At 34.3% G+C, this 13,278-nt stretch overlaps 1 protein-coding gene across 1 annotated transcript; it reads left to right on the plus strand.

Moving 5' to 3' along the window:
* The first annotated feature begins 14 nt into the window (after positions 1-14).
* Positions 15-12,675, plus strand: LOC128180070 (transcription termination factor 2-like). Its single transcript, XM_052847883.1, has 24 exons — positions 15-114; positions 368-473; positions 868-951; positions 1,075-1,141; positions 1,518-2,423; positions 2,608-2,746; positions 3,133-3,336; positions 3,498-3,629; positions 3,895-3,994; positions 4,113-4,252; positions 4,657-4,785; positions 5,204-5,345; positions 5,580-5,700; positions 8,493-8,695; positions 8,829-8,893; positions 9,155-9,243; positions 9,413-9,504; positions 9,714-9,945; positions 10,291-10,446; positions 10,546-10,604; positions 10,796-11,032; positions 11,462-11,536; positions 11,759-11,842; positions 12,402-12,675. The coding sequence occupies exons 1-24, from the start codon at positions 87-89 to the stop codon at positions 12,460-12,462; spliced, it is 3,651 nt and encodes a 1,216-aa protein (XP_052703843.1). The 5' UTR covers positions 15-86; the 3' UTR covers positions 12,463-12,675.
* Positions 12,676-13,278: the final 603 nt, after the last annotated feature.

Raw genomic sequence — 13,278 nt, forward strand, 5'->3', positions numbered from 1 at the left:
TTACTAAAAATTTGATTAGTCGATCCCGTCTCGTGATTTCTCGCGCGACATTTAATTTGAAAGTGAAACGAAAACAAATAAAAACCATGGAGGAAATCAAATGTGAAAAGCACAGTTAGTGATAATCAAATATTGCCATTACAATAAGATATAGGCTACGTGTCGACAACTTTAAACCAACCATTTTAAAGATAAATCACAAACTCCGAAACGAAAGCGAAACCGATAGTAACCTTTTTAATGAATTAACGTTACAGTATGCAAATTTTAGAATATTGAATTTCTTTTTATAATTCTAGCAGGGATGAATATACTAGTAATATATGTCCCTGGTTATAGCATAATGAATTATAGTTTTAATTTTTAGATGAGCTGTGTTTTTTAAAGACTGGTCTGAAGGATGGACCATCCCATGGTGTTAGTTTTTATGTCTGCGGTCAGCCTGCTTCATGTGGCTTTGTGAAGAAATCTGAGTAGGAATTTTTATTTTATTCTTTTCAAATTCTAGATGCCATTTCATACTTTTGTTTTAAAATGTTAAATTAATTTCTGTCTGGCTTTATTTTTATCAAAAGACCATGATGTTACATGTGTAAATCAAATGATTTTTACTATAATTTAGAAGTTAAATCAAGTTGATTTTGTCCATGCATACAGTGACGTATATACTAGGTACAGTCACATGCATCTGAATTTTGATCAATAAATATAGATATGGTATATGTCTTTCTCTTCTCCAACATTTGGCAGCTTATTGATAGAAATTAGAGGCCTGGGGTATAGTATATATATATGTCAGACGTCAGTATATACATTAGTATATATACGTTAGAATATACGTCCCTTATGCATACATGTATTTTCCAGTGCACAAAAACTTGAGTGTCCAAGACATCATTCTACCGTAGATCTACAGTCTATATTTTGCTCAAAGAAAACTAGTGAAAAAAGGTTAGTGACAAATTTAAAGATATTTGAAGTATATTTCTAAAGTAAGTAAATTCCTGTACTTGGTCATGATGATATGTGTCAAAAATGCAGTTATAATTTAAGTGTGATTTTTTTTCATATTAGGCAGTATTACAGATGTCGCAAGAAAGACTCTCATGAAAATTGGTGTGGATATTTTACTCAAAAGAAGGTGATCTGAAACACAATCAATAATCTACAGTTAATATATTATATCTTAATGATATTCAAGAATAAACTCAATATAGAAATGGATATCAACATTTAAATGGCAAGAAGTACATATCGCAGATTTTTAAATCTTGCTTTTATTTTTTGTGTAGATATTAATTAAAGGAAAATATCATAATGACTAAAATTTGGCATTCTCAGTTTTATATTCTTGCCATTTGATACACAACTGTTGAAATTTAAATATCAAAATTAAGTACTCACGTAAAATAAGGAATCTACCATGTATGATTATACTGTATATATTATATGCCCATTCATAATATTACCAACTTAGCAATAAACTTTCACATTATGAAGATTTTATTTATGCACAGGTGTCTGGCAAACCTCTGGCAGATTATAATTACCAGGAAAGAAAGTCATCAGTACAAAGCAAAAAGGCAGTAACAGATTCTGAAATTCCGTCTATAAAGACAAAAAACATGGAAACAGACAAAAAGTCTTCCATTGAATCTCAAGACCCAGTCTCTGAGAAGCAAACAGATAGAGGCATCTCAGAGGGACTGGCCAATCTGAGTATTGATAAAGGAATACAAGAGTCAGGGGAAGAACAGACAAGGGCCAAACCTCAACAAGAAAACAAATTAAAGTTAAAGAAGACAAGTCAGTCAGACTCAAAACAGAAGGAAGAAAAGTATCGTAATCTTTCATCAACTTCTGAATCAGAGAGTATCGATAGCTTTGACTCCCCACGTTCCAAAAATACCTCTGTTTCACTAACGTCAGACTCAGACCTTGACAAAAGTCCTTTGAACACTGCAAGCAAATCAGAGTCTGAGTTGAACCTTGGCAAGGGAGATAAGAAGACCCCAGATCACAGACACAAATATGAGGGTATTGGTAGAATTAAGAAGAAGAGCCCACAAACAGGTTCCCAGACGGATTCCTCCCCAGAACTTCCACTGCTTCAGAGAATCCGCATCAAGTCCGGTGAACAAGAAGGGTCCAGCCCAAAGAGTCCCGTGGAAATCGTGGACCTGACAAGTGATGATGAGGGAGAGAATCCCAGAGTAGTAGCGGGGACAACTAATAGACCAGAAGACAAGCAAACCAGGTACCAGCCACCTGCCCATACTTTGCCTACATCTCAAGATCTACTTTCGGCCAATCAGATACAGGCAAACAAGAGTATTCAGCCCCTAACAGGTGCAGAAGAATGGCAGTTACAGAGTGACATAGACTCTAGAAATGCACTGCTTCAACAGTTGAACAGACAAAAGGTAGATACTCAAGTAGCTGGTAATCGTTAATTTATAGAGTTTATGCATTTTACCAATACAGATGTAGTAAGAAAAACAAACATATTCCATGCTGTAATGTATAAACATTTTTTTATGATTAGAATTAAATCATTGTGCAGGAAACATGTACTGATTAATGAATTATGTGTTTTGTTTTTATTAGCATGTGATAGCCACTGTGAAAATGTCCAGTTTACCTGACAAAGGTGAAAAACTTCGCAAACAGGTAGATGATATAGAACGAGCTGTGACAAAACTCAATAAAAGAATCGCTGACCTAAAACCTAGATCTAAAGTGAAAGGTAATTGTTTCATTGTCATTTAAAGAAATATTTAGAAACGCTTAAAATGCTTTGTTTGAAAGATGATTTGATATATTTTGATAATTTTGAAATCTTGAAGTCCATATGTGCATTATTAAGGATTTATCGTTTATGTGCATTATTAAGGATTCATCCTTTATGTGCATTATTAAGGATTTATCCTTTATATGCATTATTAAGGATTCATCCTTTATGTGCATTATTAAGGATTTATCCTTTATGTGCATTATTAAGGATTTATCCTTTATGTGCATTATTAAGGATTTATCCTTTGTTATTACTTTTAATATCAAGAGTTCATGCTATGAAAAAGTATGAATTACATGTACATGTATTCATTCTTAACTGCATCTGTTTTATTCCAGAACCTGTCAGTATACTACCAAAACCTACAGCACAAAGTGTTCAGCCACAGGTCATCAAAGTGCCATCAGCTGATGGCTCTGGCCAAGCCCAAACCATCAGAGTGGTCCCTGGTCAACAGACTCAGGGCCAGCAGCCACAGGTGATCAAGGTGTACGCAGCAGGGGCTGATGGGCAGCAGAAACTGGTTCACATTGTTCAGCCAGGTCTCTCAAATACATGTAGATCTCAGTGTGATTTTATCTATTTCAAAGATTTTTATTCTTAGAAAGGTAACTGAGCAACAGTAAAATTCTCAAGATTCTACTGTAATAATGAAAACAGTATTAGGTTTTTTGTTGTATTTTTTTTCTTAAAAAATTAATAGGAGCTCAGGCTGCACAGAAATCAGGACCCACTGGTGGTCATGTTCCCCACAACCCCCAGGGGCTGAAGCAGACCAGTATACTGCCTCATGCCACCAACATACCCCCACATATACTGCAACAGCTGTATGCAGGTAATGAAGATGCTCTTATTTTTGTCAAGCCTACAATGAATGAAGCTAAAAGTCACTCTTTCATTGCATAACACAACATACCAATTATTTTGCTTTAAATCAATGTTTAGTTATTTGACTAAACTCATACTAGTCATTACTAAAGTGCTTCAAAGTATGAACAATTTTTTATATTATATGTCATCATTTTTTCATTGAATTTCTGGGGTTCTCTATGGATATTCTTAGGCTGGAAAGCTAATTATCAGTGTTATATGTTTTACAGCTAACCCACAAGCCATGACCTTGTATGGAGGTCGTATGACCGCTGCCAGGCTGAGGGAGGTGGGGAGCGTAACTAAGGAAGCCATTGAAAAGTTACATAAGTAAGTAACCACTCTCACAAAGCAATATTACATGCATTCTTTACTATTAAAGATGAGGAGTGATATTTTCTTCCAAATGTTGAATTGGTTTATAATTTAATTATTTACCTGCATTTAGACAGCTGGAGACATGCCCTGATTCTAGCACTGAGATTGAGGACCCTAAAGGTCTCAAGGTGACCCTAATGACCCATCAAAGACAAGCTCTGGCTTGGCTCACATGGAGGGAGGGGCAGCACCCACCCGGGGGAATACTAGGTGAAGTTTCTTTATTGATGATAACTACTTTTAAATCACAAAATACATGCACACCTATATCATTACTGGGCTGGTACTTTTTGTAATTTTAAGAAATGATTTGCATTCTATAGATGTTAAACAATGTTTTTTGAAATATTAATGTACATGTACTGATAAGTATCTCTTGATCTTTACATTTAAAACCAAACTTTTACAAAATTTTATTCCACAGTAAAAAATGTATTTTACAGATGATTATATTTGTTCAAAAATTTTCTGAGAGCTGATGATACATATGTAGCATCATCAGAACCAACAAGATTTATTTCCATTGCACCGGTAATTTCGTGGGATACAACAATGATGACATAGGTTTATACACCCTGTACCTGTAGTTTATTCCCTTCTTTTGTTGCCTACAGCTGATGACATGGGACTGGGGAAGACTCTGACCATGATTTCACTGGTGCTGAAACAGAAACAACTGAAACCAAAGGCGGACGAGGAGGAGGAAGATGAATGGCGAGGCAGAGAGAAGCAGCTCCAAAAGGGTATGACACAACAAGTATTGACCATTATGTGTGGTAGAGTCAGGTATATGTCATTTCTACTAGCTGTGGCAGGTGGATTAACCGTTTAGCTTAGAGTATTGTATTATTTTGCCAGAGGACCCTGCTTCAAATCCCAGTGGCAATATATCAATATCATTATGTGTTATTAAAGTCAGAACCTGATGTATTTATTCATATGAAAGAGAAGCATCCCATTTATGGTATTAGTCATTTAACCTTTGGTACTTACACTTCAAAAAGGTATTTCTCAGGTGTCTGCAGAGACTTTAATTAAAAGAAATTACATGCAGTAAAATTTCTTCAATTTATTAACAAATAATGTTATGTGAAAGTTCTATTAAAAAAAACCCATTTTATATGATTATTTTTTATACCTGCATTACACCTGCTTTTACAGTCATTAAGTCCCGGGCCACCTTGATTATCTGCCCAGCCTCCCTCATTCATCACTGGCACAAAGAGATTGAGAGGCGGGTCAAAGGGAAAAAGCTCCAGGTCTTAATGTACCATGGACAGGGCCGAGAGAAAGATATTCTCAGGTATGAGAAGAAATGTGACTATTAGCATATACTTGATATAAAATTTGCAAGAAGACAATGAATGTTCAAGATACATTCAAGATACATTCACATGAATATACACTTATGTGTACATGAACTAAAGTACAGAAGTCAGTAAGATGCACACATACACATGTACTTGTACTTGCTTTATTTTAAATACCCAGTTACCCACTTGGATGACTCTTATATCTGAGATATAAATTTTAACAGGCTGGCAGATAACGACATTGTCCTTACCACCTACTCTCTTGTTGGTAAGGAGGTTAGGACAGTAAATGTGGATGCTAATGCTCCGGCCAAGGATGACGAAAAGAACATGGAAGAGAAACAAGTAATGTCGCTCATCATCAACAGCTCTCTGAAAACTATAAAAAAAATATCCAGTTCTTTTCGAAACATTAAAACTCTGATGACTAGGTAAAACGGCTGAGATTAGTAAACAATTTTTAGCTCACCGAGACGAAGTCAGGGGTAGCTTATGCTATACCGTCGGCGTCCGGACCTGGTTAAAGTTTTTGTTGCAGGTCCTGTATCTAAGCTATTACTTGTCCTATCTTCACCAAACTTGCATGGATGATGCATCTGGACCTACTTATTGACTTGAAAGACTTGGATGCTGAATCTGAGTCCTAAATTTCAGATGCTGGAGGAGGTTAAGGTTGTTGGACCAGGTTAAAGTTTTTGTTGCAGGTGCCCTTTGATAGCAATATCTAAGTTACTGCAGGTCCTAACTTCACCAAACTTGCATGGATGGTGTGTCTTATGATACTGATGCACCCGACAGGCTGGAGTGCTGAATCTGAGCTATAGGTTTCGGATGCAGGAGGAGGTTAAGGTTTTTGGAGCAGGTTACAGTTTTTGTTGCAGGTGCCCTTTGATAGCAATGTCTAAGTTACTGCTGGTCCGTACTTCACCAAACTTGCATTGATGGTGTGTCTTATGATACTGATGTACCAGGCAGGCTTGGATGCTGAATCTGAGCTATAGGTTACAGATGCTGAAGGAGGTTAAGGTTTTTAGAGCTGGTTAAAGTTTTTGTTGCAGGTGCCCTCTGATGATTATATCTTAGTTACTACTTGTCCTAACTTCACCAGACTTCCATGGATGGTGCGTCTTATGATACTGATGCACCAGACAGGCTTGAATGATGAATCTGAGCCATAGGTTTCGGATGCTGGAGGAGGTTAAAGTTTTTAGAGCTGGTTACAGTTTTTGAAACAGGTGCCCTCTGATGATTATATCTTAGTTGTTACTTGTCCTAACTACACCAGATTTCCATGGATGGTGCATCTTATGATACTGATGCACCTGACGGGCTTGAATGCTGAGTCTGAGCCATAGGTTTCAGATGCTGGATATGGTTAAGTTTTTTGGAACAGGTCACATGTTTAATAGTTCAAACTTGCATACCCGTAGTTGATTAAACTGTAATATGAATGAATCACAGAGGAAGCTTCAGATGCAGAGCTTGATCTCCATTATCAAGGATGCTAAAAAATATATCTTAGTTATTACAGGTCCTAACTTCACCAAACTTGAATGGATGGTGTGTCTTATGATACAGATGCACCTGACAGGCATGGATGTTGAATCTGAGCCATAGGTTGCGTATGCTGGAGCAGGTTAAGGTTTTAATTGCTAGTGCCCTCTGATGTTAATATCTTAGTTATTACTGGTCTGAACTTCACCAAACTTGCATGGAGATGCGTCTTATGTATAGCGATGCACCTGACAGGCTTGAATGCTGAATCTGAGCCATAGGTTTCGGATGCTGGATGAGGTTTAAGTTTTTTTGGGAAAGGTCACATGATTTATAGATGATAGCTTGCATAGTTGATTTAACTATATAATAAATGAAACGCAGAGGTTACTTCAGATGCAGAGCCTGACCTCCATTATCAAGGATGCTAAAGAAATCTCCTACCTCACTCAAACCTGCTCGATAGATAGATGTGTTTGTTGATAAATGATATAACATAATTCCTATGATATAGTATTGTATGGTATACAACAAAATTGTTTAATTTGATACAATATAATATCATATGTAATATTATAAAAAGTTATTAATATGATACGATATGATAATGTATTAATTTTTTTTATATTTTATGTTATGATATTGTAATATGATATCGTTATGTATAGTATTGTATATTATGATACAATATTGTATAATATTATATTGTATTATTAATTTATCATTTTATCACATGATACTTTTACATAAGATATTGTAAAATATAATATTGTATCCTATGATACAATATTGTATATTCTATAATATTGTATCATACGATATTGTATAATATGATATTAGTTTCTGTGATATAGAATTATATCACATGAAATTGTAAAATATGATACTGTAATATTATATAATATTGTATCATATGATATTGTATAATATGATATTGGTTTATAATATGATATATTATCACATCACATGAAATGTATTGTATGATATTGTAAAATATATTATTGTATCATATGATACAATATGTATAATATAATGTTGTATTAAATATTTTACTTTATTACATAATATTGTATCATTTGATATGATACAATGTTGTATCAAATTATATTGTATCATATGATACAATATCATATTATGTTTCAAAAATGATACAGTATCATACAATATCATACTATATTAGACAATATAATATCATATGTTTCAATGTTATGATGTATTATGTAATATGATATTAAATATAATACTAATTGTTTTATATATTATGATATTGTATTATGTGATCAAATACAATAACGTATAACAATGTCATATCATACGTTACAATATCATATCTCATCATTGTTTATTATGGTTTTTTATTGTATTATATGATATATGTTGTAAATATGATAGGATGCAATATTTAATTTTATATTATTATATTGATTAACATATGAACATATGATTATCATACAGTTTTTTAACATATGATATACGATATTGTGTCAAAACAGAATCCATGAATATCCAAGATCATAAAGTATGATTTTCATTTAATATGATAAAGGTGGTCTCATAAAGGTGAAGTCTCATAAGGGTGATGTCTCGTCTCGGTGAGCTTTGTAATCTGTGATTACCTATTTTTTTCTTGTTTCTGTTTTTAGGATGATGGTGCAGAATCTGAGAAGGCAGATGCCACCTTACTCCGCATTGTGTGGGAGAGGATCATCCTAGACGAGGCTCATAACATTAAAAACAGGAAAAGTCTGTCAGCCATGGCTTGCTGTCGATTGCGTGCTCGATTTCGCTGGGCCATGACGGGTACTCCTATACAGAATGAATTGCTGGATGTCTACTCCCTACTTAGGTAAAAGGACTGTTGTCAGTCATTTTTGTCATTTTTGTCATTTTTTTATGGTTACATGTTAATTCCTTTTTGCAAAATTTATTTTCTCAGTGAATTTACGTGTAAATAATTAATATTGATAAAATCATTGCAGGTTTCTGCGCTGTTCTCCCTTTGATGAATACCAAGTGTGGAAGCGACAAGTTGAAAAAAGCAAAGGTGAGTTTGATATTAGCATAGGTTTATATTGCTCTACAATATTCCATGTGCTCTCTGTACATGTTCTTGTATTTAAATCTGTCCAGAAATTCTCTCTTGGTAGAGTTCATCAAAACTATGTACATTACTCATTTTTGAATACTGAATGACAGTGTGAAATAAACTTTCGAAAGACCGTTCATGTATTGCAACAGCCAGATCCAAATAAACAGCACATAAGATTTTATTGCCTTGTGGAGAATTCTCTCTGTGTTATTTCAGCTGGTGGAAATAACAGACTGAATGTTCTTATCAAGAGCTTGTTGCTGCGCCGAACAAAAACTCAGATAGATAGTGCTGGCAAACCTCTGGTAAGATGTTCGCTCAGTTTAACATCGGGCATAAAACATGTAAAACTTCATACATATTTCAGATAGAGTAATTTTATCTGGTCTAAGTCTTGTTGATGGATAATTTGATTCTTGTCTGTCAATGTTCTGTTATCACACTTATGCAAATTTTTCTTTTGTAATTCAATAGGTTTCCTTGCCATTAAAATCATCCACTGTTCATGAGATTGAACTTTCTGAAGACGAAAAAATGGTGTATGAAAAGTTGTTTTCCCAATCTAGGTAAATGTTTTTAATTTATGCCATAATTTGAAAACTATTCACTATAATATGTGTTGAAGATTAAAGTTCCAAGTAGTGGTTGTACATGTATATTGTTCATTAAATCTAGGCTTTACTGTGAAAAATAACCTGATATTAAGACAAATCTAACAGATAGATAGACAGTCATGCACTGTGTCTATTTTTATGTAATGTGCATTCTTTTAAAGGTCCGTGATGAAAGACTACTTGAGAAGGCACGAGGATAAAGAGTTAGGGAGAACTACTGGTCCCCAGCCCTCCATCAATCCATTCAGGGACCGTACAGAGGGGGACACACCAGGTAGCGGCCCTGGTACAGTGCTTCCTGGGGGAGACTCGGGCCGTTCCAGCGGTCAGATGATCCTGGTCATGTTGCTGAGACTCAGACAGTGCTGCTGTCACTTGAGTCTGATGAAGGAAGTAAGAACTGGAATTAGCTTGATTTAATTTAATTTACTAGTTTGTTACATGTAAACATTTTAAACAAAAAGAAACTTTTAGTGTATTTATCTCTTATGGCATGTCATATGTTAAGAAATTTAAGATTCATTGTTTGATCCATGCTATATTTTTTGTTGTTAGATGTTTACACCCTCATTCTTGATTCCCTAAATTTACCAAAAGTGTTTGAAGTTGATAATTATAATGCAAACAACAGTAGCAAACAACTTTTACATAAAGTAATGAACATGAACTTATAAGTACATGAACTTTGGCATGAAGCATTGTTTACACCAATATTGCTTGTATATTGATTATCTTAAGGCTTTTGATGAGGAGACAACAGCCACTGAGGGATTAGAGCTAAACATCGTTGATCAAATGAAGGACCTTATGTTGGGGGAGGGGGGATCCACTGAGGAGAAGGAAAAGCTGACCAGGGATTCCCCAATATTTCACACACAAGTCATGAGTACCAAGGTACTTATCATTAGTCTGACAAATTTTCACTTCATAATGCCTAATAAACATTTCATTGATGTTTAATTTTTTGGTAACAAATCTGTCTATTTATTGCAGTTAAAAGCTGTGATGGATAAACTCTATGAAATTAGAGAACTACCGCAGAAACAGAAAAGGTATTGGCCAATGCTTGGTAATTTGTGAATGAATAACATCAGCAAACCCAAATTTTGTGAACAAAACCATTCATTAAACAAACTATTCACAAACATTTATCTTAAATTTTGAAAAATGTACACAAACTATTTTTTACATATCTGTTTCAAACATCAGTGAGTTTCATTTAATGTTAATTTTACACTTGCAGTGTTGTGGTTTCCCAGTGGACCAAGATGTTGGATATCCTAGCTCATCACTTACGAAAAGCAGGAATCAAGTACACCATCATCCAGGGCTCAGTGTCAGCAAAGAAACGGATGGAGGCTGTGGAAGACTTCAATACGAATATCCATGGACCAGAGGTCATGCTGGTGTCTCTGAAAGCTGGGGGAGTAGGCCTCAATCTGATTGGAGGGAATCATTTGTTTCTTATAGATCAACACTGGTAATCTTCATTTGTTTCCCTGTATGGTTAAGTGAAGCAGCTTGTTTTAGTATCAGATATATATTAAAGTTTGTGTGAACTGTGGAAACACAGAGAGAGAGAGAGAGAGAGAGAGAGAGAGAGAGAGAGAGATATGTTAGGTGTATATCTAAGATATTTATTCTTTGTCCTATACAATCCTTCTCTCTGACATGAATTAATGTGTCCCTAACTCTGTTGGTTTGTGTATGATTTGATAGTTTACCTAGATTTTTCCGAGAAAAATGAATATGAATTTATCAAATTAAGTGACTGAATTTCCGATAGACTGTACTTTTACAAGGTTTTATTCTTTCATTGCATTTTAAAGGAAAAATATCAAGTAAAGATATTAAATTTTGAAACACTTGGAAGTTGTATGGAATATGATAGTGATTTAAATCTTTGTAGGAATCCCTCATTGGAGGATCAGGCTTGTGACAGGATCTACAGAGTGGGCCAAACAAAGGATGTATTTATACACAGGTACACCTTTTCAGGCCCAATGTTTATCTATGATATAATTCTATAATGTAGCAATGGTTTTATAATGTAGCAATGATAGTTCAGATTACTGTGTTTTGAATATGGTTTGTCAAATGAACAATATTTTTTGTTAAATTAGTCAAATATTACATAGAGCAAATTTTCTTTTTCATTTGATCATTTGATACATACATATTCTTATATTCATTATTTCCTGAACAGGTTTTTATGTAAGGATACAATTGAAGAAAGAATTGTAGCACTTCAGCAGAAAAAACAAGAGTTGGCAAAAAGTGTCCTAACTGGGTATGTGTGTAGTAAAGTATTAAACCTCAACCATATTACATATTTAATGGCTTATAACAAACCTCTTACAAGGAACAGACACTAGAAAATACAAATCTTTGCATGATTTATAATTAATTACAATGTTAATAATTAGACATTTTATAATGGTTATTGTATAAAAGATCTAAGGGTTCAAATTTAGTTTTCAAATTGTACAATTTTTAAGCACTGAATGCATTTTAAAATCTTTATGATGGTAAAATTTGCCACCCCCTAAAAAACCCTGAAAAAACCAAGCCAGTTCAATCTAATGGCTCAGAAATCCATAGCAGATACATTTGTGACAAGCTCCACTGGTTTTATATTAAATTGTCATCTCATACATTTACAGGGTTGTCAATAAGACCCGGGAGGCGGGGAATTTTCCCACCTATATTGCTTTAATTACCCGACTATTTTTCCATTTCAAACACAATGTAGCTATAAGCAAGACCCCCTTCTACTTTTTTATTTCCTCCTTCTACTTCAATTATTAGAGACAACCCTGCATTTATATGTTCATAATTTCTCTTTATAGGTCTGGAGGAGTGAGTTCAAAGTTGACCTTGGATGACCTCAGAATGCTCTTTGGTGTTTAACCCTAATCTATAGACTAATTAAAAAACTTAATTAGATTGAATTATACATAATCATGTAGATATATAGAGATGTACATGTATATTAATTAATATTATAATGAAATATGTAGATGTATTAAAGATTAATGTTGGCTGCAAATCGATATCAAAAGAATGTTTGGTATGTAAATGTCATCAGTATGTTTATAATAAAACACAGAAATCATACATGCACCAGTCTTGCTCATTTATTCTTTTATTATTTAAAAACGTTTTATAAATTGTGATAGACATTCCATTTGGTGTTTTTGATGTCGCCGCAATGATAAAAAAAACCCAACAAGCATCATAGTGAGAGATACATAATTTCTTTGTATACATTACAGGCATTTAGGACAGGAGCACAGGGGTATCCTATCTGCTCTGCTATCTGTGACATATACTTGTTTCCTATCATATCGCGGGTTCTATGGTATCGCGGTATTTCTGTTTACGTATAGTAGCACGCGCTGATATTGACATTTGAGGTCGGGATATTTTTAGACATACAGTAAACAGAGACACGCTGAACATCACTGAGGTATATAATAGAGGAACTCACAATTACATTAGTTTCAAAAAATATTTCCGTATTGATAGATTATTTGACAAAATGATTTAACTACCGCGATATCATAGGCCCGGCCTATACATCATCTCCATTAGTTTCAGTGTAAGTCAGACAGTACCAAATTAACCTAAAGTCAATTTTCATTTCTACAGTGTCGCACTTCTGCATCTTGCAAGATATTAATTATGTGGACATACAATATAGGAGACATTCAGTTCACAAATTGC

This window comes from Crassostrea angulata, chromosome 4 (assembly GCF_025612915.1).
Source record: "Crassostrea angulata isolate pt1a10 chromosome 4, ASM2561291v2, whole genome shotgun sequence".
Taxonomy (NCBI): Eukaryota; Metazoa; Mollusca; class Bivalvia; order Ostreida; family Ostreidae; genus Magallana; species Magallana angulata.

What these genes read in the sequence shown, in the direction of transcription:
- LOC128180070 (XM_052847883.1), top strand. Translation starts at nt 87, where the DNA reads ATGGAGGAAATCAAATGTGAAAAGCACA. An exon ending in AATCAAATGTGAAAAGCACA is followed by an intron (nt 115 to 367) that starts GTTAGTGATAAT and finishes TTTAATTTTTAG; the next exon opens with ATGAGCTGTGTTTTTTAAAG. An exon ending in GGCTTTGTGAAGAAATCTGA is followed by an intron (nt 474 to 867) that starts GTAGGAATTTTT and finishes TGTATTTTCCAG; the next exon opens with TGCACAAAAACTTGAGTGTC.